A 22,675-nucleotide genomic window follows, 5' to 3' on the forward strand; every position below is an offset into this window, starting at 1 on the left:
GGGCCTGTCTTATGTGTGTGTTTTGTTCTGTGCCCTTCTTAGGACATCAAAAACAAACGCAACCCCCGCCTAGTGCCCTACAGCCTGCTAGATGAGCGGACGAAGAAAACGAACCGGGACAGCCTGCGCGAAGCGGTCCGCACCCTAATCGGCTATGGATACAACATCGAACCACCAGACCAGGAAGCCAGTGAGCGTCCTTCTGCTTCCCTGAGTTTCCTCTTCTGCCAGTCTTAGTGGGAGAGCTGATAAGAGCAGGCAGTACAGCTAGGAGAGGCACACAGGCCTGTCTGGCTAATGAGACAGTTATCAAAAGCTGTGCTCTCGGTGCCTTTGGAGCCTAGGTGGTTGGTGGCTGGGGGCAGAGCCTTTTGGGTGGTGGTGCCTCATTTAGGGAAAACCCTTCCAGAATTATTTGTTTGACGCCACCGCTCCTCTCTTTTCAATGACAGCTTTAGATGATTTTAGTTGCCTGGGCATTTGATGAACTCATATGAAGCTTCTTCTGTTTATTTATTGCTGCTATACAGGGATAGCAGGGATATTATAAGCAACCTTTGGGGGAGGCGCATTTGAGCTGGAAAGGCAAAGGTTTAGAATGTTTTCAGATCATATTTCAAATAAATAAATGTAGCAGATTGTGCTGCCTGAGACTGCAGAAGAGTGGAATTGCAGGTTTGCTTTCCCTGTATTTCTTTTAAAACCTCCTTATGCACAAAATCCCCAAATTCAAAGAGGAGGAATTCTAACCCAACTTTCTTCCTGGCACGCTAGTTTTCTATGTGCATTACCTTTCTGCTTGCAGAAGCCGGCATGCAAAAACAAGTTTAAGCTAAAATCTTGTCCCGGCCATGCTCGTGTTCCAAATATGGGGAAGTTCTGATGTCAGGGAGAACAATCTGGACTCCCATCTGCAGCTTGGAGTTGTACAATCTCAGATACTCAGGGCTATGTGATCCATCTGAACGTGTGACTGGGCTCTCTGCCTAGAGGAGAGTGAACAGAACAGGGTGCCACAGCCTGTAGATCTGTAAGTAGGCAACATCACCATTGTATCTCCTCATTTCTTCTTGGAACTCCTCAACAGGTCAGGAGCTGACCAAGGGCCGATCAGAGAAGGTCCGCATTTTCCGCGCCGAACAGTTCTACGCAGTGAAGTCAGGCAAATGGTACTTTGAATTTGAGGCCGTCACAACGGGAGAGATGCGAGTAGGGTGGGCACGACCCAACGTGCGGCCTGACGTGGAACTGGGAGCGGATGAGCTTTCCTATGTTTTCAACGGACACCGGGTGAGTCAGAGGGGATGAACTACGGCCTCATTTGCACGTTCAAAGCTCTGTGATGCCACTTTAGAACAGAATCGTAGGATTGTAGCATTGGAAGGGACCCCGGGGGGGCCTCTAGTCCAGCCCCCTGCGGTGCTTTAAACAGTCGTGTAAAGGGAAGTCCTCTCTCTGCACAGCATTGCTTCTTTTCTCTTGCATTCTGGGAAGTCTTGCCCATAAGCTTTTCTCTGTTTCTGCACACACTGTACAACTTGTTCCAAAGACCAAGACATTCCCTCATTGCTAAGTTCATGAAAAACACTATGACCTGTTCTTAATGCACAGCTGACCACATCTACGGAATTCACTTATTATATTCTTTCATGTTATGATCAATCATTAGTAATTGTTTTAGCCATGCTATATCAATCTTTGGTTATAATTTAATTAGGAGGTTTCATGCCTGTCTAGTTCCAGCTTCGTTTCCCAGCCTTTAATCTATCGATGATTAATGTCCACATGTAATTCCCGCCTTGTACTTATGTTAACCAATCAGCAACAAGTTTCTTTGTGTTTGTATCAACCAATCAGCCACAAGCACACATGTGGCAATGTTTTGTAATATTCAATAAAAGAGAGTTCCCGGGGCTCGCCCCGGCAGACGCCTCTCTCACATGACACCTGCTACTCGTCTGGCGTGATTTCATTCCAACAGTCATGGCTTCCCCCAAAGAATTCTGGGAGCTGTAGTTTGTTAGAGGCGCTGAGAGTTATTAGGAGGCTCCCTATTCTCTCATAGGTACTTTTTCTAGAGCTGCTTGGAAGAGTGACTGACAGTTAAAACACTCTGGAAATTGTGGCTCTTTGACCTAGGCCTAGGGGCCAGATCTGGCCCAATCATATTCTAAATCCTGCCCATGGACGGTCTGGGAATCAGTGTGTTTTTACATGAGTAGAATGTTGTTATGTACTGAAGTTCTCATCCTGGGCCAGCAGGGGGATACTGCAGATAGTTCAGGTCCACATATGCAAATAAGGGATCGAAAGTGACATTCAGTGATTGGATAGTTACAGAAAGTTGTTACAGTTACGTTGTAGTGGAGCTCTATATAAGCAGGCTGGCTGAACCCTTCAGTTCAGTTCTGTTCTGGCCTGTGAATAAACAAGAGCTGTTTGAAGAATCGCTGTGTCGTCTGATATGGTCACCCACAACTTAACACTGGCGACGAGGATGGGATCGATTTAAATGCATCTCTGGGTTATTTGTGAGGCATAGGAATTCATTCATTTTTCCCCCCAAAATATAGTCCAGCCCCCCACAAGGTCTGAGGGACAGTGGACCAGCCCCCTGCTGGAAAAGTTTGCTGACCCCCTGCTCTTTGAGGTGAACGGGGTCTTCCAGCAACTCTCCACACCCTTAGCTCCCAGAATTCTTTAGGGGAAGCCATAACTGTTTAAAATTGTATCATGTGGTTTTAAATGTGTGTCATACGTGGTCCAAGTAAGACTATTCCTCCATTTAGTTCACTGTTGTCCACACTGACAGGCAACAGCCCTTCAGAATTGCAAGCAGGGGTCTCTCCCAAATTCTACCTTAAGTTGCCTTTCAGGGTCTTAACAAATGGCAGGTCCCACAATTCCTTGGGGGAAGCCGTGACGACTGTTTTAAAGTGCTGTCGGAGGTCTTTAAATGTATGCTACACCCATAGCTGTCAAGCGTCCCTTATTTGGCGGGACAGTCCCTTATCCCAGCGCCTTGTCCCGCTGCTGTCCCTTATTGATGATGTCCCTTAAATAAGCTACTAAAGGTAATGGGGCCCTTTCTATGTCCAGCTGTCCTTTGTCAACAACAAATTTTTGCTGTTTTTTTGTGTTGAATATATGCTATATGGTAATTTATGGACCTAATAGGTACCTAAAGCCATTTGCACGCAACAAAATATGTATTTTATCAAAGTAATTGTTGATCCCTTATTTTGGCTGCTGATCCCTTATTTTCGAGACTGCTGGTCCCTTATTTTCAAATCTGTAAGTTGACAGCTATAGCTGCACCCACCTCATCCTGGGGGGTGGACCCCGCTAGCCAAGTCCTGCTTTGTGTCTCCTCTTCCTGCTACCTGTTACCTGATCCTTCCCCCCTCTCCCAACCTCCTATCCTTCAGGGCCAGCGCTGGCACGTGGGCAGCGAGCCTTTTGGCCGGCCGTGGCAACCGGGGGACGTGGTGGGCTGCATGATAGACCTCATCGACAACAATATCATGTTCACGCTCAATGGGGAGATGCTGATCAGCGATTCGGGGTCGGAGTTGGCCTTCAAAGATATTGAGATCGGGGATGGTAAGTAGAGGACTCAGGTTCTCTCTCTCTCTCTCTCTCTCTCTCTCTCTCTCTCTCTCGCTCATGGGCCACATGAAAAACTTGCAGGGTATCTTTGTCAGCTACAAGGAGAATAGAACACTCTAGTGCAGCGGTTCCCAACCTGTGGGTCCCCAGGTGTTGTTGGACTACAATTCCCATCATCCCTGAGCTCTGACCTTGCTAGCTAGGGGTGATGGGAGTTGTAGTTCAACAACATCTGGGGACCCACAGGATGAGAAAGGCTGCTCTAGTGCATGGGTAGGCAAACTAAGGCCCGGGGTCCAGATCTGGTGGTTTACCAAAAAACGGTTCACCAAAAGTGGTCAAGATATTAACTGATATACATGAAATTTCATATATAGCTATATAATCCCTAGTGTAGTAAGATAAGACCTTTTGGAGCCGGCATTTAAAAAAAAAAAGTTTTTTATGAACCGCCCTAGTAGGACGCGGGTGGTGCTGTGGGTTAAACCACTGAGCCTAGGGCTTGCCGATCAGAAGGTTGGCGGTTCGAATCCCCGTGACGGGGTGAGCTCCAGTTGTTCAGTCCCTTCTCCTGCCAACCTAGCACTTTGAAAGCACGTCAAAGTGCAAGTAGACCAATAGGTACCGCTCCGATGGGAAGGTAAACGGCGTTTCCATGCGCTGCTCTTGTTCGCCAGAAGCGGCTTAGTCATGCTGGCCACATGACCTGGAAGCTGTACGCCGGCTCCCTTGGCCAATAAAGCGAGATGAGCGCTGCAACCCCAGAGTCGGCCATGACTGGACCCTAATGGTCAGGGGTCCCTTTACCTTTAGTAGGGCAGTAATTGTTCCTTGATAATTTGTTACCCCCCTCCATGATGGTACCTGGGGCGGATTCCCCCCCCCCCCACATTCCTATACCCCTGGATGCAGAACCCAGCACCCAGCCCGGTACCAAATTCTGTGCTTGTGTCTTTCCTTGAGCCGTGCAATAATTAACATTAATCCAAAGCAGCTCTGGGACAGACCGATGGGCTCTAGTGATGGGCACCAAGAAAATTGGGTTTTTAATTCCCTCCACCTGTGTGGCTTTGCAGGTTTCATCCCGGTGTGCAGCCTGGGCTTGTCCCAGGTGGGGCGCCTCAACCTGGGCCAGGATGTCAGCACCCTCCGCTATTTCACCATCTGCGGCCTGCAAGAAGGCTTTGAGCCCTTCGCCATCAACATGAAGCGGGACATCACCATGTGGTTCAGCAAGAGCCTGCCCCAGTTCTCCACGGTGCCCACGGAGCACCCTCATTATGAGGTGAGCTTTGCCACGCTTGCGCGAACTGAGGCCTGGTGGGGGGAAAGGGACACCCCAGAGAGACGGGATTTGTAGAGCGATGCCTGCAGAGAACATTCTAGAACACTCTAGAACATTCTAGATCATTCTAGAAGCCCAGTTTGTGAGGAAAAGAGCGAACACCTCCTTCGCCTCACTTCAGAGGGCATTCTTTGGCAGAAGGAAAGCTTGGAGGGTGGGAATGCGAGGGAACTTGAGGAATGATTTTTTTCCCAAATTTATTTCATTTAAATGCTTTATTATTCATTTTTTTATATATTTATACGTTTTTATTAGTTTTTTAAACATATCATTTCCAACAATCATATAGCATAACTTCTTATCTTATACAATATTTTAGACTTCCGTCAACACCTCTGATGATTTTCCGTTCTTTATCACTTATTCTGCATTTCTTAATTTCTCTGTTACTCTTAATGATCGTTAACTAATAATTCTACTCATAGTCTTTCTTGAAATATTTCAAATAGTCCTCCTTACAGAACATCTTGCAGTCCTACTGGCGTAATCTGTTCATTACAATTGCTTTTCAAATAGTTCATATATTTACTCCAGTCTTCTAAGAATCTCTGGTCCCACAGGTTTCGAATCCTTCCTGTTAATTTATCCAATTCTGCATAGTCCATAAATGCTTTATTATTCATTTCCCATGTATATACAACAGATAGTCATCTTCATTTCAGTCATTCCAATAAAGATATCACAAAAGATACATACAATTTCAACTTTGTGCTTTCTACATGAACCTTTGACTTTTCCATATTTTCCTTTATATTAAACATCTTGCTTTAATTTATCATTACTATTTTGTAAAAATTCTCTTTTCTATTTTGATATCACATTCCATCTTACGTTATTTTAATGTGGTTTTTTAAATTGATTTATCATCAACATATGTACCAAACACATAACCATACAAAGCAATAGCGGGGAATATTCAGTTTTTAAAAAAGCAAATTGCACAGATGTGGTAACATAGAACCAAAATTATAAGGGGAGCTTATATAGCCCAATCATAATGAAGAGTGAGTTCACGGGGTGGTGAAACCTACCGGAAAAATAAGAAATCAAGATAAAAGAATGGAAATTGTTTGTTGAATATTTACAAACAAGATAAGATAAGAACACTGGCAGGATTATTGTAATAACCTGCAGTTTTATAAGAGTATATATTTAAAGCAGATGAATAAATGAAACAAATTAATTTGGATATGCAGAAGGTATTAAAAATAAATTTAAGGAACTGCAGAAAGAGGGGGAAGGAAGTCAGGTTTTGAAATGTTAAAATGACTGTGGAATCATTAAAATGTATAAAACTGAAAATCATAAATAAAATAAAATAATAAAAAAGTGAGTCACTGGAGGAGTGCTTATATGGCTGTCCCTATTCATATATATATATATAATTTTTTAAAAATGGAAGCCAGTCTGTTTCAAAATTTGAACCCTGTGAGGAAGATAAGAGGGAGGTTGGTTTCTGAGGTAAATGTAAGGAGAGACAGAGGAAGATTCCAGGCTTGTTGCCTCACCATGGAGAGACAAGGTGAGGGAGAAGGCCCTTAAGGTATATGACTGTCAGGGAACTGACATCGGAGTTAGAGGCGAAGGGGAGGCTCCCAGATGATGCTGGCGAAGGACCCAGCAGCAGGGGGAGAAACAGCTCAGTAGAGGGGGAAGCCAATCAGCACAACACCAGGGATGAAGGGGAGCAGACGGGGGAATTGGAGAGAGGGCTCCAGGACTCTTCACTGGACATCAGTGAGGAGAGCACGGGTCCTCCGCTACCCACGCCTTCCCTGCGCAGAAGACTCCCGCACAGTGAGAGGAGAAGGCAGTGGCGTAGCGTGGGTTGTCAGCACCCGGGGCAAGGCAAGTGATTTGCGCCCCCTAACCCTAACCCCCAGATGTTGCGCCCGGTGCGGCCGGGGCCCCCTGCACCCCCCACGCTACGCCACTGGGAGGAGGAGACTGGGTGTCAAACAACTTTTATGTTCTAGTTACAGATAGGTAGCCGTGTTGGTCTGCCATAGTATCTGAAGAAGTGTGCATGCACACGAAAGCTCATACCAAGAACTAACTTAGTTGGTCTTTAAGGTGCTACTGGAAGGAATTTCTTTATTTTAACTTTTATGTTGGAAGAGGTTCAAGAAACGCCCACTGACGGATTCTGCCAGTGACTGAGGCAGCCGCCATGAGAAGGGGCTGTGCAGTCAGAAAGTTTTAACAAGGCAAATTAACCGAGGAAGGCACCAGTTTACACACGAGTAACTCATACCCATTGCAATGACAAAGCCATGTTGGGGAAAAGGGATCAGGAGAATAAAGGAACGGGCATTGTTATGGAGCTCCAGAGAGAGGCAAAGAGTGGCATGCACAGAGTGGGCAGCAGTGAGGAGGCAGGGGAGAGAGGCAAGCCTTGGCTGTGTCTGAGGGAAGCAGCCATGTCGGCTTGACAAGAGGAGCTACTGAGCCAGAGCTACCAAGGGGATAATATTAATATAACACAGTGGTACCTCAGGTTACATACACTTCAGGTTACAGACTCCGCTAACCCAGAAATAGTACCTCGGGTTAAGAACTTTGCTTCAGGATGAGAACAGAAATCGTGCTCCAGCGGCAGCAGGAGGCCCCATTAGCTAAAATGGGGCTTCAGGTAAAGAACAGTTTCAGGTTAAGAACAGACTAATTAAGTACATAACCCGAGGTACCACTGTAAGAATTTAAATAAACTGGGTTTCCCCAGCCACTCTGGCCGGCTTCCCAAGAAGATTAAAAATACATTAAAATGTCACACATTAAAAGCTTCCCTGAACAGGGCTGCCTTCAGATGTCTTCTAAATGTCAGGTAGTTGTTTATCTCTTTCACATCTGATGGGAGGCTGTTCCACAGGGTGGGCGCCACTACCGAGAAGGCCCTCTGCCTGGTTCCCTGTAGCTTTGCTTCTCGCAATGAGGGAACCGCCAGAAGGCCCTCGGCGCTGGACCTCAGCATCCGGGCTGAACGATGGGGGTGGAGAGACCCACGTCTGAGCCACCCATTTTATATATATATAAAATTTTATTATTATTAATTGACATCCAAGGATATCATAAACAATCTTAAATACACATACAAAGAAAAGGTAAAACTAATAATAATAATAATAACCTTAAATAATTACAGTGGTGTTGTTTGTTGTTTAGTCGTTTAGTCGTGTCCGACTCTTCGTGACCCCCTGGACCAGAGCACGCCAGGCACTCCTGTCTTCCACTGCCTCCCGCAGTTTGGTCAAACTCATGCTTGTAGCTTCGAGAACACTGTCCAACCATCTCGTCCTCTGTCGTCCCCTTCTCCTTGTGCCCTCCATCTTTCCCAACATCCCAATTACAGTGGTACCTCAGGTTAAGTACTTAATTCGTTCTGGGGGTCCATTCTTAACCTGAAACTGTTCTTAACCTGAAGCACCACTTTAGCTAATGGGGCCTCCCGCTGCTGCCGCACCACCGGAGCCCGATTTCTGTTCTCATCCTGAAGCAAAGTTCTTAACCCGAGGTACTATTTCTCGGTTAGCGGAGTCTGTAACCTGAAGCGTATGTAACCCGAGGTACCACTGTATACTGTTAAATATTGATTTAAACTAGTACTTATACGTGCTCTTTTCTAATACTTTCTAACTAAACAAAAATAAACCAAAGTAAAAATCGAATAAACTAAATTATGTCAAAGTAGACTTCCCGATGAAAGTTACATTTACAGCATTGAATGTACTTATACTTCTTCGCTTACTCTTACTATATTTTCTCATACTTTCTTAGAACAAATTGTACCATTTTCCCTTATTTAATAATATTTAATTTACACAAGGGTCATTTAAACGCTGCCATAGAAGTTGTGTCGTTATATTTTTGTATTTTTGTAGGTATTTCTTAAACATATCCCATTTTTGCATAAATGATTGTTTTGTATTTCCCCTTAATCTATTTGTCAATTGAGCCATTTCTGCATATTCTGCCATTCCCTTACGGTTGGTACTTTCTGAGGGCTCATCTAGACTTCCTTTTGTGCCGCGTTTCTAGGCACAGAACCAGGTAAGGATGTGGGTTTGGTTGCAGGTGACTTGTGCGAAAGAGAAACCGTAAGGTGAACCCGTGCCGCCCTGTGCTCCATTTCCAGGTGTCCCGGATCGACGGCACCGTGGACAACCCTCCGTGCTTGAAGATGACACACCGGACGTTTGGCTCGCAGAACGCGGTGGTGGAGCTCCTCTTCCTTCGGCTCAGCATGCCCGTGGAGTTCGACGAGAAGTTCAAGGTCACGGCGGGCACCACTCCCCTCACGCACGCCCTCACCATCCCCGAGGACGAGGTCAAGGACGTCGACCTCGACTCGGAATACGAGCAGCTGAAGAAAACCGCCAGCCCCAAGGAGGCCGAAGAGGCCGAGAAGGAGAAGCAAGGTCCCGCTCCGCCAGGCGCTCCTAAGGAGCCCCCCAAGGAGGCCTCCAAGGCCGAGAACGAAAAGGATGCTTCGACGGAAAAGGGCAAGACCAAGCGAGGGTGAGGGCTGGGTTGGGGAGTGGGGAGAAAAGGCTTCTTGCCTGTTCTTGCGTGGGGCGCGCCCCACTGACCTCAGATGGCTTCCCTTCAGCACCTTCCTGCCTGTGTGGTGTAGTGGTCAAGAGCGGTAGTCACGTAATCTGGGGAACCGGGTTCGCGTCTCCGCTCCTCCACATGCAGCTGCTGGGTGACCTTGGGCCAGTCACACTTCTGTGAAGTCTCTCAGCCCCACTCACCTCACAGAGTGTTTGTTGTGGGGGAGGAAGGGAAAGGAGAATGTTAGCCGCTTTGAGACTCCTGAAGGGGAGTGAAAGGCGGGATATCAAATCCAAACTCTTCTTCTTCTTCTTCTTCTTCTTCTGTGTTATTACCGTATTTTTTGCTCTATAAGACGCACCAGAACATAAGACGCACCTAGTTTTTGGAAGAGGAAAACAAGAAAAATATATTCTGAATCCCAGAAGCCAGGACAGCAAGCGGGATCGCAGCTCAGCGATCCCGCTGGCCGTCCTGGCTTATGGGATAGCCGCGTGCAGCCTCTCCCGGGCAAGAGGAGCCTTCATCCTCTTGGGGGCTTTCCCCCGAGGAGGGAGAAGGGCAGCCCTTCTCCCTCCTCGGGGAAAAGCCCCCAAGAGCCGCACACATGCTCCATGCGACTCTTTAAAGGGAGCGCTGAGCAGAGTCTCCTGCCTGCACTCGCTCCATAAGATGCACACACATTTCCCCTTACTTTTTAGGAGGGGAAAAGTGCGTCTTATAGAGCGAAAAATACAGTACATTTATATCCCAACTTTGCTCCAAAGAACATGCAGCAACATGCTTGGCTTCCCATGAGACTGCCACCTCATCCCTCCCTCCCCCATTTAATTCAGATTTACCCTTTATGTGGCACGTTGGTTTTATATATCAGATTTTCTGCAGGAATGGTAAATCTCTTATCAAATGGGAAGAAAATATAGGATGGCCTTCCAAACCAACTGCTTAAGGCGATTTTTAAAACAGTTAGAAGCACAAAAGCGCAGGTCGTTGTTTTACTTTTGAACCACATTTTCTGCAAGTAAATCTGTGCTCAAAGCAGTTCAGAAACTAAATGAAGTGATGCAATAATTGTACACCGTGAGCCATATAATGTCACTGCAACACAACGCTAGAAAATTAATAATCATTAATTAACGGTTCATTTGACATATAAAAACATGTAACTGAACAGTACAGCTCACTAATAGATCAAGTCAACATTTCCATGAAGCAGCAGTTGTTTTTCGGGCAGCAGTTCCTTTCTGAAGGCTCCTAGGGCTGGAGGGTGGGGCAAGCCAGGGGGAGAAAGCCACCCCCTACTGTCCAGCACAGAGTCACTGACCCCCTCACTGCATTTAAAAGAAGACTAAAACCCTAACAGGTGGACATTGGTGTTTAAGACCCATTTGTCCTACTAGGAAATTGTGTTTGAACAAGCATGTCTTCAGCTGTTTCCGGAAAGTGCAGTTAGTGAGCACTTGTCGTGTCTGAGGTAAAAGGGAAAGGGACCCCTGGCCATTAGGTGCAGTTTTCGACGACTCTGGGGTTGCTGCGCTCATATCGCTTTATTGGCTGAAGGAGCCGGCGTACAGCTTCCGGGTCATGTGGCCAGCATGACTGAGCCGCTTCTGGCGAACCAGAGCAGCACACAGAAACACCGTTTACCTTCCCGCCAGAGTGGTACCTATTTATCTACTTGCACTTTGACGTACTTTCGAACTGCTAGATTGGCAGGAGCTGGGACTGGACAACGGGAGCTCACTCCGTTGCAGGGATTCGAACCGCCGACCTTCTGATCGGCAAGCTCTAGGCTCAGTGGTTTAGACCACAGCGCCACCCACGTCCCTTGTCGCGTCTGAACAGGAATGCTATTCCACAGAACAGGGGGCAGCCATGCTAAAAGCCCTGTTCTGAGTTACTGCAGAGTTCAGTTTCTTTATTAAAGTTAGGAATTTTGGGGAGAAACTACGGGACGTATGAGCATGATGGCATGCGGGTGGTACTGTGCAAAACATTCATGCGTAAGCAGTGACAAGGCCCTAGTGTGCTGCCGTGTGAAAGTGCCCCTTGCGTGTTTAACAGTGTGGTCCAATGTGGATTGATTCAGAAGTAAGTCCCATTCAGTAATGCACTTTAATCCAAGAAAAGCAAAGATGGCAGCCTTGGAGAGAATGAGGTCTGGTTATCTGGATGCAGCGCCAGCTTCCGTTTCTGAGCATGCTCCCTCTCTCCCACGTCTCCAGTTTTCTGTTCAAGGCCAAGAAAGCCACCACTTTCATCAGCCCTCCTCCAGTCGTCCCCACCGTACCTCGGCTGGAAGAGGAGGTGGTTCCAGATAACCGAGATGACCCCGAGATCATCATGAACACCACAACGGTAACAAGGACTTGGCTCTTTGTGAGGCTTGGCATGCAATCTCTTGATAGAAGCAGAGATTCCTCCTTTACTTTGGGGTGCTCAGGTGTGCTTTGCTACAGGTCGAGGGCATCTTTTTTCTGGGTGGGGCTAAAGCACAATTCACAGACCAGTTTCAGAGCATGCGGCCTTCTCCCAGAGATTGTATGCTTGGGGAAATGTTTTGAGTTCAAAAATCCTGCGCATAGCTCCTCTCTTCCTTCAACTTGCACCATAGGAGGAATTGCTTCCTAGCTTAAGCAAACCACAGTTTGTCATTGGGCCTTTCTCCTTACAGTATTACTACTCAGTTCGGATCTTTGCGGGCCAGGAGCCTACCTGTGTCTGGGTAGGCTGGGTCACACCTGACTACCACCAGCACGACATGAACTTTGACCTCACCAAGGTGCGCAACGTCACTGTCACCATGGGTGACGACAAGGGAAACATCCACGACAGGTGAGAGCTAGCCGGGTTCCTTTTGGGTCTGTCATAAAACATTTCCTCAGGCCCGTGCCTTAGTTGATTGTGGGTGAAGGTTGAAAGGAGGTCTGACAAAGATAAAACAAGGACCTCAAATGCTCATCCATGAATGTTTATAAAAGGACTGATCTGTAGCCTTATTAGACTTTACCGACTGGTGGGTCTGTGTTGCTCCTGGGAGGGAGGGAGGAAGTCAAATGATACCAAGGTTGATTCAGAGAAAGAGTTTATTCTGCTTTCCGGATAGCAGAAGGCACTTGCGTGGTCAGTCCACAGCAAGTCCAAAGAAATGAGAAATTTCATGCAGTATATATATCCTCCAGGTACCCTCTCCCCCCTTCCGCAGGAATCCAACCACGTCAGCTTATACATGCAGGTTGACATCACAGATGTTCCTGCTCTGGTACTCTTAACCATAAAAGGGTGTTCCTCTTCCTGTACTCTTGACCATAAAAGGGTGTTCCTGTTCCTGTTCCTAAACTCTTATCTTGGAGCAAGAGGTCACCAACTCCTGGCCCCGTTCCCGGGTGGCTGACAAGGTCTGTGCCTCAATGTAAGATAAGACCCAGATGCGTCATCCCTGCTCCACTTTGGAATGGACAAGGCCATTCATTAGGCGTCACGGACTGATAAAGGAGAGAACTTTGAGCACTTGTTTATACAGCTAGATTTTGGCTCGAGAGCTCATGTTAAAGCATTTTAGAAATGTTCCCTTGGAGAAAGAAAAAATGCGGATTTTGGGGCCTGTTTCAGACTGACTGCCCAGTCAGGTTTTAGGTTTTGGGAACCCATTCCTTCACTCCGCCAAAAGGATGAGCACAAAAAGAGGCTACAGACAAGAGGGGTGATGGGAATTGTAGTTCAGCAACATGTGGAGGGTACCAGGTTGGGGAAGCCTGGCTTTCCAGGGCTTAGTGGTACCTCAAGAAGGTCTTGGTCAGAAGGACTCTTCAACTGTTTCTCCCTTTCGTAGCATCAAGCGAAGCAGTTGCTACATGGTGTGGGGAGGGGACTTCGTCTCCAGTACCCAGCAGACTCGGGTCAGCACTGTAGACCTGGTGATTGGCTGCCTCGTTGACCTGGCAACAGGCCTCATGACCTTTACAGCCAATGGGAAAGAGGTCAACACTTTCTTCCAGGTGAGTGGGGCACCTTCTGGGTGGAAGGGCAGAACACATTTTTCAGGACACTGTGGAGTACAGAGAGGTGGTCATCATACAGTGCATATTTAATTTAAGGAACTTGCTGCCACAAGGTGTGGGGATGGATGCTGGCTTTAGATAGTCTTTAAATGAGTTATTAAAATAGATGTGAAACTGTCGATAAGGATAACTTAATGCAACCTCCATTTTCCACCTCCAACCACCGACGCCGGAGACACACAAGAGGGGAATTGTTGGCTGGAGCTTCTATATTCTCCTTTGAGGCTTTCAGAAAACAGTCCTCTTTCCAGAGCATGGTCAAGGATGCCTGCTATATGCACCTGCCATGTTCTGAACCGATGCAAGCTTCAGCCAGGTTGAAAGTTGCCAACCCCTCCAGCAAAGGTTGTGAGTGGACAATATAACCCTCTGTCTCCAGACTACATCCTCCAGGCTTGTGGAGAACTACAGGGCCTTTAAGGGCCAACCCTCGGCCCTAAAGGCGGGCAAATCTCCTCTGTCCCATACACTGCCAGGCTGGTGATGTGCAGTTGGAAGCATCTGGTTCTTCGTGGGAAGGTGCCTGTGAGGGTTCAGGCTCTGACTCAATAGATTTCTCTGGGGTCTCCTATCCCTCAGCCTGAGGCACAATGGGCTCCCTTTCTTCCACAGTCAGCTCTGAGCCCTAAACTTGACCTGGTTCCCTAACTCCCTTCCAGGTTTCCATAGAATCATAGAATCATAGAGTTGGAAGAGACCACAAGGGCCATCGAGTCCAACCCCCTGCCAAGCAGGAAACATCCACCTTGTGTCTGGATCGCTGCTAGATTCAGGGGCTGTGAAACCACCCATGTAAATGCTCTCACCCCTTGCCTTTTCCTGCAAGACCTATTACAGTCGTTAAGAGTCGTCAACAGGCTCATCTCAGCTATCTGCCAATCTCCCATTCCCACCACCCTTCTGAGTAATACCCCTCCCCACCTTCTCACTATATAGAAGGATCTGGCAACTTCTGTTTCAGTGTATCTGAAGAAGTGTGCATGCACACGAAAGCTCATACCAAGAACTAACTTAGTTGGTCTTTAAGGTGCTACTGGAAGGAATTTTTTTACTTTACCTGGTGTGTCTGATTTAGCGTAGTGGCCAAAAATGTCAGGCGTGTGTGCATGTCAGAGACTGCAGGACCAATACTCTCTGATTTGCTTGAATGTATTTACAAAAAATAAAAAATAAACCGCCCTGAAATAATTGATAAAAGCTGGTATATTCAATTGTTTTAAATACATTAAAAATAAACAAAACATTGACATGACATGACTCAGCATCCAGGGTACTGGGCATCCTTGCAATGCCACAATCCCCATCATTCATTGGGAGAAAAAGTTACAAGTTGAAACCTTTTTCCTATGTGTTTTACTGCATCATCTTACACACCTGTCGCACTGCAGGTGGAGCCAAACACGAAGCTGTTTCCTGCTGTCGTTGCCCTCCCAACAAGCCAGAACGTAATCCAGTTTGAACTGGGCAAGTTGAAGGTAAGGCCCAAACCGCCAAATAGTATTGTTTTTGCACACATCTCAATCGCTGAGCCGTGAGGGACTCTAAGGGTTCCAATCCTTATCCAGGGTTCGGTTTCCTTGAAATGAAGGTGAATGGAGACTGTGGTGTCTTCATGATATATGGTTACATTTGCCTTTCAATACAACCTTAGCATAGAATGGAAGGCCTCACAGCATTAACACCCCAACAGATCTTGCCTCCACATTAAGTTCCCAGCTCTGGGTACAGCACAGAGTAAGACAAGCCTTTGTGTCTCCAGCTTCCAGCATCAGCCCAAACCTTCTCACAAACAGCCTCCACCTGCTGTTCTCCATCCTAGGATCACATGGCATCCAGCCAGATGAGGTGGGAGAAGGCCCATCCTTTTGTCTCTATAGCAACAGGGCAACTTTTTTGGACATATAAACGGAAGTACTTAGTTGGCCAGCTGAGGGCATTACCTTAACAAAGAAACGAGTCTGCCTGGTTCAGTTGCTTCTTCTGCCAGATTCTAAACCGCACTGCATACTGGGTCACAGGCTTAGAAGGGATCCACAAATATCCAAACTGACCTCCCCTCAAAACTTTAGAACGGAGGGAAGCTTGCAGTTGTGACAGTCAGAGTGACCACATTCTTCCGTCTCCCTTCTCCTCCCCTGGCAGAACATCATGCCCATCTCAGCTGCCATGTTCCGCAGTGAGCGGAAGAACCCAGAACCCCAGTGCCCACCACGGCTTGCCATTCAGATGCTGACACCGATGACCTGGAGCCGTATGCCCAATGAGTTCCTGCGGGTGGAAGTTGCCCGTTTCAGCGACCGGCATGGGTGGATGGTTGAGTGTACAGAGCCTAACATCATGATGGCCCTCCACATTCCAGAGGAAAGCCGGTGAGTCTCCTATAAGCCCCTGTAGGAATTACAGCTGAGCTCTACCAAGTCCTAAGGCAGATCAGCAATTTCAGCACCGTGGAGAGCTCCTAATGAGCCACTTGCTCCCACAAAGGGCTGGAAGAAAATGGAGACCTTTTGAGCATATCTCCTCCCACTCACCTCTCAGAAGTCACATGCCCACCGTTCATTTGAAGCAGGGGGCTCTCTTGGTAGTTCCACCACCTTCAGAAGTTTGGGGTAGTGGTGACCCTGGAGAGGATGTGGCAGCCCTAAGTCGTGGAATTCATTCCCTACAAAGGTGCGTCTGGCACCTTAACTATACACCTTTTGGCCTAGGACTTGCCAATCAGAAGGTCGGCGGTTCGAATCCCCACAACGGGGTGAGCTCCCATTGCTCGGTCCCTGCTCCTGCCAACCTAGCAGCTTGAAAGCACGTCAAAGTGCAAGTAGATAAATAGATACTGCTCCGGCAGGAAGGTAAACGGTGTTTCCGTGCGCTGCTCTGGTTCACCAGAAGCGGCTTAGTCATGCTGGCCACATGACCCGGAAGCTGTACATCGGCTCCCTCGGCCAATAAAGCAAGATGAGCGCCACAACCCCAGAGTCGGTCACGACTGGACCTAATGGTCAGGGGTCCCTTTACCTTTAGCTTAAAGATGCACCTCTTTACACTGGCATTGGCCACCTGAAGTATGAGTTTTCAGGGCCTACCTATTCCTGTTACTATAATTTATTTTAATACTGCTTTTAATACTGACTTTTAAGCGGTTGCAACCTGCCCTGGGACCTGCTGGTGAAAAGCAGATAACGACAACAACGATGATGATATAAAATGAGGATAATATGTACACCAAACTACGAGCACTCTGAGTTATTTCCTCATCCGAAAGGCACGTGAAGAGACGCCCTGTTAAGAAAATATAAATAGGAAAGAAAGTGTTAAGATTATCATCATGCGTAGTTACAGACCCATGTTAAGCCTATTATATTAATAATTCACCCTTTGCATCTGTTTTGCTCTATTTTGTTTTCAACTTATACTTCCCTAAAAAAATCATAGGGAGGTATCTAATAATGATAATAATAATAATACTGGGAATTGTAGCTCCATGAGGGATAAACGACACTTCCCACAACTCATTTGGAGAAGCTATGTGTTTCGAAAGCACGTCAAAAGTGCAAGTAGATAAATAGGTACCGCTCTGGCGGGAAGGTAAATGGCGTTTCCGTGCGCTGCTCTGGTTCGCCAGAAGCGGCTTAGTCATGCTGGCCACATGACCCGGAAGCTGTACACTGGCTCCCTCGGCCAATAAAGCGAGATGAGCACTGCAACTCCAGAGTCGGTCACGACTGGACCTAGTGGTCAGGGGTCCCTTTACCTTTATGTGCTTTAAATGTAAGGTGTAGATGCAGCCCTAGGCTCAGCTGTCTTGTGGAGAACTAGAGCTTTTTCAAAAAGATGGTGCCCAGGCCTGGAGGACAGGGCACTTCCTGCCACACAGTGCCCTCACGTCCCCCTCTTCTGACTCCCCTTCGCAGGTGCATAGACATCCTGGAGCTTTCAGAGCGCCTGGACCTGCTGAAATTCCACTCGCATACCCTGAAGCTGTACTGCGCCGTCTGCGCCTTGGGCAACAACCGGGTGGCGCATGCCCTGTGCAGCCACGTGGACGAGTCTCAGCTGCTGTACACCATCGAGAGCAACCACCTGCCTGGCCTTCTGCGCAGCGGCTACTACGACCTGCTCATCGGCATGCACCTGGAGTCCGCCAAGCGCTCCCGCCTCATGATGAACAGCGAGTTCATCGTCCCCATGACGGACGAGACCAAGAGTATCACACTCTTCCCGGCCGGCACCAAGAAGCCCGGCCTGCCCGGGGTGGGCATGAGCACCTGCCTGCGCCCGCCGCTGCACTTTGTGGACACCTGCTTCGTCAGCAACAGCAAGGAGCTGTACCAGCTGAGCCCGTCCATCCCCTTGGACGTGCTGAAGGTGAAGGCCATCAACATGCTGACCGAGGCCGTCCAGGACGGCGGGCAGCACACCCGCGACCCCGTCGGGGGCAGTGTGGAGTTCCAGTTCGTGCCGGTCCTCAAGCTGATCTGCACCCTCCTCATCATGGGCGTCTTTGAAGACGAGGACGTGCGCCACATCCTCAAGATGATCGAGCCGAACGTCTTCGTGGAGCCCAAGGAGGAGGAAGAGGCAGCAGCGGATGCTGAGGAGGGAGGGGAAGAGCAAGCGCCCGCGGAGGAAGAGGAGGAGATGGCAGCAGCGGAGGAAGAAGACGAAGAGGGGGCGGAGAAAGAGGCCAGAGGAGGGAAGAAGGAAGAAGTGGAGGGAGGCGAGAAGAGGGAGCTGAAAGCCATCGAGGCCGGGGAAGCGGAAGCCAAGGAGGATGAGGAAGGGTTGGAGGAAGGCCTGCTGCAGATGAAACTTCCTGAATCTGTCAAGCTGCAGGTAAAGGGTGTGGCTTTAGGGTTTCCTTTTTTAAAAAAGAAAAATAATTTTATTAAAGTTCCACAATCAAAAACTTCAAAGTCCAAACACAAAATACAAAAGCCAAGAAAAATTATAAAAACAGAAAAAAGAGTACAAAACAAAACACATGAAAAGTACACAGCAATAAACAATCAACAAGAGAGAAAAAAAGAGTATAAAAACACCAATAAGCAAAACAGAAAAAAGGTCAACATTTTCATATCCCACATTTCATTCACTAGCTTCTTGACTTCCTCACACCTCCCTTTTTGTACTCCAGTTCAGATATTTGATTCAGCAAATCCTTACCCTTTATCATTTAACCTTACTCAGCGTCTTGACCTATAGTAAATATATATTTTCCACCATTATCAGTCCATATTTACATATTCTTATTGATCTTTTTACCAACACCGCTTGTTTTCAATCCAACATCCCTTTAACATTCATTAATTTTACACTATTTCTGAAGATAGTCTTTAAATTTTTTCCAATCTTCTTCCACCAACTCTTCTCCCTGGTCTCGGATTCTGCCAGTCATTTCTGGCTTTAGGGTTTCCTTCCCACCCCCGCTCCCTCCAGATCACCCAGCCTCTGTGGTCCTTCAACCGTGGCTTCCCAGCCATCTTATTCCCACCGTCAGAGTCAGTTAGCTCCGTTCCCTGTCCAAACAATGGACCACACACTTTTAACGGGATCAAGTGCATCTTGTTCTTGACTGGTCACTTTAAGAATAGGACGCTGGACTAGATGGGCCTGATTCATAACGGCTCTTCTTGTGTTCTAGGGAGGAACGAAAGGAGCATGAGGCGAACACTTGTGTTTGGATGGGTGTGAGGTCTTCATGTGTGAGATTGAATGGATGGTGGCTCTAGCTGTTGTGCTTCTGTGACCATGTGAGAAAGCAGGAGTGTGTTTTGGGTTGTACCCAACTGAGTTTTAACTCGGAGCGGATGCGCTGAAATTAATGAACATGTTATTTCATTCCACTGGGTCTAAGCTCAGTTGGAGACAACCCTCGTTGGGTTGGCTCTGGCTCCACTCGTGGGCTGCCCACTTTTAATGGGGAAGGGACATCTTGTCCTCGTGGCCACTGTGAGAACAGGATGCTGGACCTGATGGCCATTGGCCTGATCCAGGGCTCTTGCTATGTAACATCCTGAGCCAGCTCTGTGATGGGTCACCCTGAAAGACCCATCTCTGTGTGGTCCACCTCCTTTGAGGCCACTCCATGCCACATCTCCAGTTGGTATGTACAATTGTTGTCGTTTAGTCGTGTCCGACTCTTCATGACCCCCTGACCAGAGCACGCCAGGCACTCCTGTCTTCCACTGCCTCCCACAGTTTGGTCAAACTCATGATTGTAGCTTTGAGAACACTGTCCAACCATCTCGTCCTCTGTCATCCCCTTCTCCTTGTGCCCTCCATCTTTCCCAACATCAGAGTCTTTTCCAGGGAGTCTTCTCTTCTGATGAGGTGGCCAAAGTATTGGAGCCTCAGCTTCAGGATCTGTCCTTCCATTGAGCACTCAGGGCTGATTTCCTTCAGAATGGATAGGCTTGATCTTCTTGCAGTCCATGGGACTCTCAAGAGTCTCCTCCAGCACCAGAATTCAAAAGCATCCATTCTTCGGCGATCAGCCTTCTTTATGGTCCAGCTCTCACTTCCGTACATCACTACTGGGAAAACCATAGCTTGAACTATACGGACCTTTGTTGGCAAGGTGATGTCTCTGCTTTTTAAGATGCTAAGCCCCAAACCTCCTCCTCTCTCCTTCGCAGTCCTTTCCACCCAGCCCTGGTGACTGTGGCTCCTCTCCCCATTGTGCTGACTCCTCTCTCTCCCTCCCTCCCTCTTCCCACAGATGTGCAACCTGCTGCAGTTCTTCTGCGACCGCGAGCTGCAGCACCGTGTGGAAGCCATCATCGCTTTCTCGGAGCGCTATGTGGACAACCTGCAGACCAACCAGCGCCAGCGCTACAACACCCTCATGCAGGCCTTCACCATGTCCGCTGCAGAGACGGCCCGGCGCACCCGAGAGTTCCGCTCCCCTCCTCAGGAGCAGGTACTGGGGAGGGGGCAATGGGGAGAGCTAAAGGGGGTGGCTAGGCAGGGCGTCAGCCAGTGAAGAAGTACAACTTCCTGTAATGCATCTATGTCAAAAGCCGATAATATCCTCACACAGCAATCCAGAATATTATTATTCTTCATTATTTGTTGTATAATACTTTCACTGACCACCTCGCTGAGGAAATCCTGGGTGAGTTTGAAAGCCCTGGTGCTAGCCTCTGATTGATATAGTAGAAGCAAATTGAAATAACAGAAGCAAATTAAGTTTCATTTTGGGATTCAGAACTGGGAGTCTCCACCTGGCTTGGATTGGGGCCTGACAGGCTCCATAAAGAGTGCTGCTGCTGCTGCTTGGCAGAGAAGGCTCCATTATTGGTTGTTGTTTTTTATCTATGTCACTTAACTTGTGATTGATATTACAGTGGTACCTCTGGATGCGAACGGGATCCGTTCCGGAGCCCCGTTCGCATCCTGAAGGAAACGCAACCCACGTCCACACGTCCGGCGATTCGCCGCTTCCGCACACGCAAGTGACGTCATTTTGAGCGCATGCGTGAGCGGCGAAACCCGGAAGTAACGCGCTCCGTTACTCCCGGGTCGCCGCGGAGCGCAACCCGAACATGCTCAACCCAAAGCTACTTCAACCCGAGGTATGACTGTAATGCTGTATTAGATTTCGATTTTATGATTTATGCGGAAATTGTTTTCCATTCGGTTGGTACTTTTTTATTTGTTTATTGTTTATGACTTTTGTTATGTTGGTAATTGTGTAAATCTTGTCATGTTGTAAGCCGCCCTGAGCATTGTTTTGACTATGGAAAGGCGGCATACAAATAAAATGATGAATGGTGAATGACTGAAGTTCTCACTGTCAGTGGCCTACAGTGCAGCACTTGGATGTTTTGCTGTTCTGCTATATTTGTATCGTGAACAACTATTGGTTTACTGAGAGCAAGGGAAAGATTCTTCTATTCGAGAGCCAGTGTGGTGTAGTGGTTAAGAGCGATAGACTCGTAATCTGGGGAACCGGGTTCGCTTCCCCGCTCCTCCACATGCAGCTGCTGGGTGACCTTGGGCCAGTCACACTTCTCTGAAGTCTCTCGGCCCCACTCACAGAGCGTTTGCTGTGGGGGAGGAAGGGAAAGGAGAATGTTAGCCGCTTTGAGACTCCTGAAGGGGAGTGATAAAGCGGGATATCAAATCCAAACTCTTCTTCTTCTTCTAATGCACAGCCTTTCCTAACCTGATGCCCTCCATATGTGACGAGCTGTAACTCCTATCAGCCCCAGGCAGTTGTAGTGCAAAACATATGGAGGGCACCAGGTTGGGGAAGACTGGCATAGTACATTCAACAGGAAAGGCCCAGATTCTCTGCTCCAGCATGATGCTAGGTCAGCCTTTCTCAACCTGTGGGTCCCCAGATGTTGTTGAACCACAGCTCCCATCACCCCTAGCTAGCAAGGCCAGAGCTCAGGGATGATGGGAGTTGTAGTCCAACAACATCTGGGGACCCACAGGTTGAGAACTGCTGTGCTAGGTGCTGTACGTGTTGGGATACTGCCAGGGAGATAAAGTCCATCATGGCCCCCAAGCCGGCTGCCGGACGATCCATCGATCTCCCATAGTCACGCAGTATGAGCGATTAGCGACACGAGTTTCCTGAAAATACCTTGCCACATTCCAGGGCTCGTGCACACTCTTATCAGCAGATAATGCACAGCCAGAAGTCGCAGTCAGGGGAGCATTATTTACAAGCTTTTATTCAGCGTTGATCAGAACAAAGAAAGACATGACTGTTCTGCGTCAGTGTCTTCGACAGAGAGAGAAACGAAAGCAATAGCAAACATAAACATCCTGTGAACAGGACATGCGCAGACTCTGTGACTCACAAAGCCTGCTCCCTTTTAAGGTGGAACGGAAATATCCTAACAGTACGGAGCATGGGACAAAAGCTGCCCAGGCTTGCAACCCACATCCAGGGCAACCTGTGTCTTCTCTCCTCTGCAGATCAACATGCTGCTGCACTTCAAGAATGGGGCTGACGAGGAGGAGTGCCCAGTACCGGAAGACATCCGGGACGAACTGCTGGAATTCCATGCCGATTTGCTGTCTCACTGTGGTAAGGAGCACCTCTTCATTGCCCCTACCAGCCCTAAGCACACTGAAAGCCGCTCTGCACTCTGCT

At 47.9% G+C, this 22,675-nt stretch overlaps 1 protein-coding gene across 9 annotated transcripts in view; it reads left to right on the forward strand.

Moving 5' to 3' along the window:
• The window catches only part of RYR1 (ryanodine receptor 1), a 208,782-nt gene that overhangs the window by 79,330 nt on the left and 106,777 nt on the right, over positions 1-22,675 (forward strand). For all 9 annotated transcript variants that reach the window (XM_081200102.1, XM_081200099.1, XM_081200103.1 and 6 more), the window contains exons 25-37: positions 43-190; positions 1,088-1,290; positions 3,429-3,603; positions 4,686-4,894; positions 9,087-9,469; positions 11,731-11,863; positions 12,180-12,340; positions 13,338-13,503; positions 14,955-15,041; positions 15,709-15,935; positions 17,478-18,399; positions 20,285-20,485; positions 22,498-22,609. In XM_081200102.1, the coding sequence (XP_081056228.1) occupies positions 43-190; positions 1,088-1,290; positions 3,429-3,603; positions 4,686-4,894; positions 9,087-9,469; positions 11,731-11,863; positions 12,180-12,340; positions 13,338-13,503; positions 14,955-15,041; positions 15,709-15,935; positions 17,478-18,399; positions 20,285-20,485; positions 22,498-22,609 (3,127 nt within the window). The remainder of the gene's footprint in view (positions 1-42; positions 191-1,087; positions 1,291-3,428; positions 3,604-4,685; positions 4,895-9,086; positions 9,470-11,730; positions 11,864-12,179; positions 12,341-13,337; positions 13,504-14,954; positions 15,042-15,708; positions 15,936-17,477; positions 18,400-20,284; positions 20,486-22,497; positions 22,610-22,675) is intronic.

Source organism: Podarcis bocagei (genome assembly GCF_964188305.1).
Source record: "Podarcis bocagei genome assembly, chromosome: 7".
Lineage (NCBI taxonomy): Eukaryota > Metazoa > Chordata > Lepidosauria > Squamata > Lacertidae > Podarcis > Podarcis bocagei.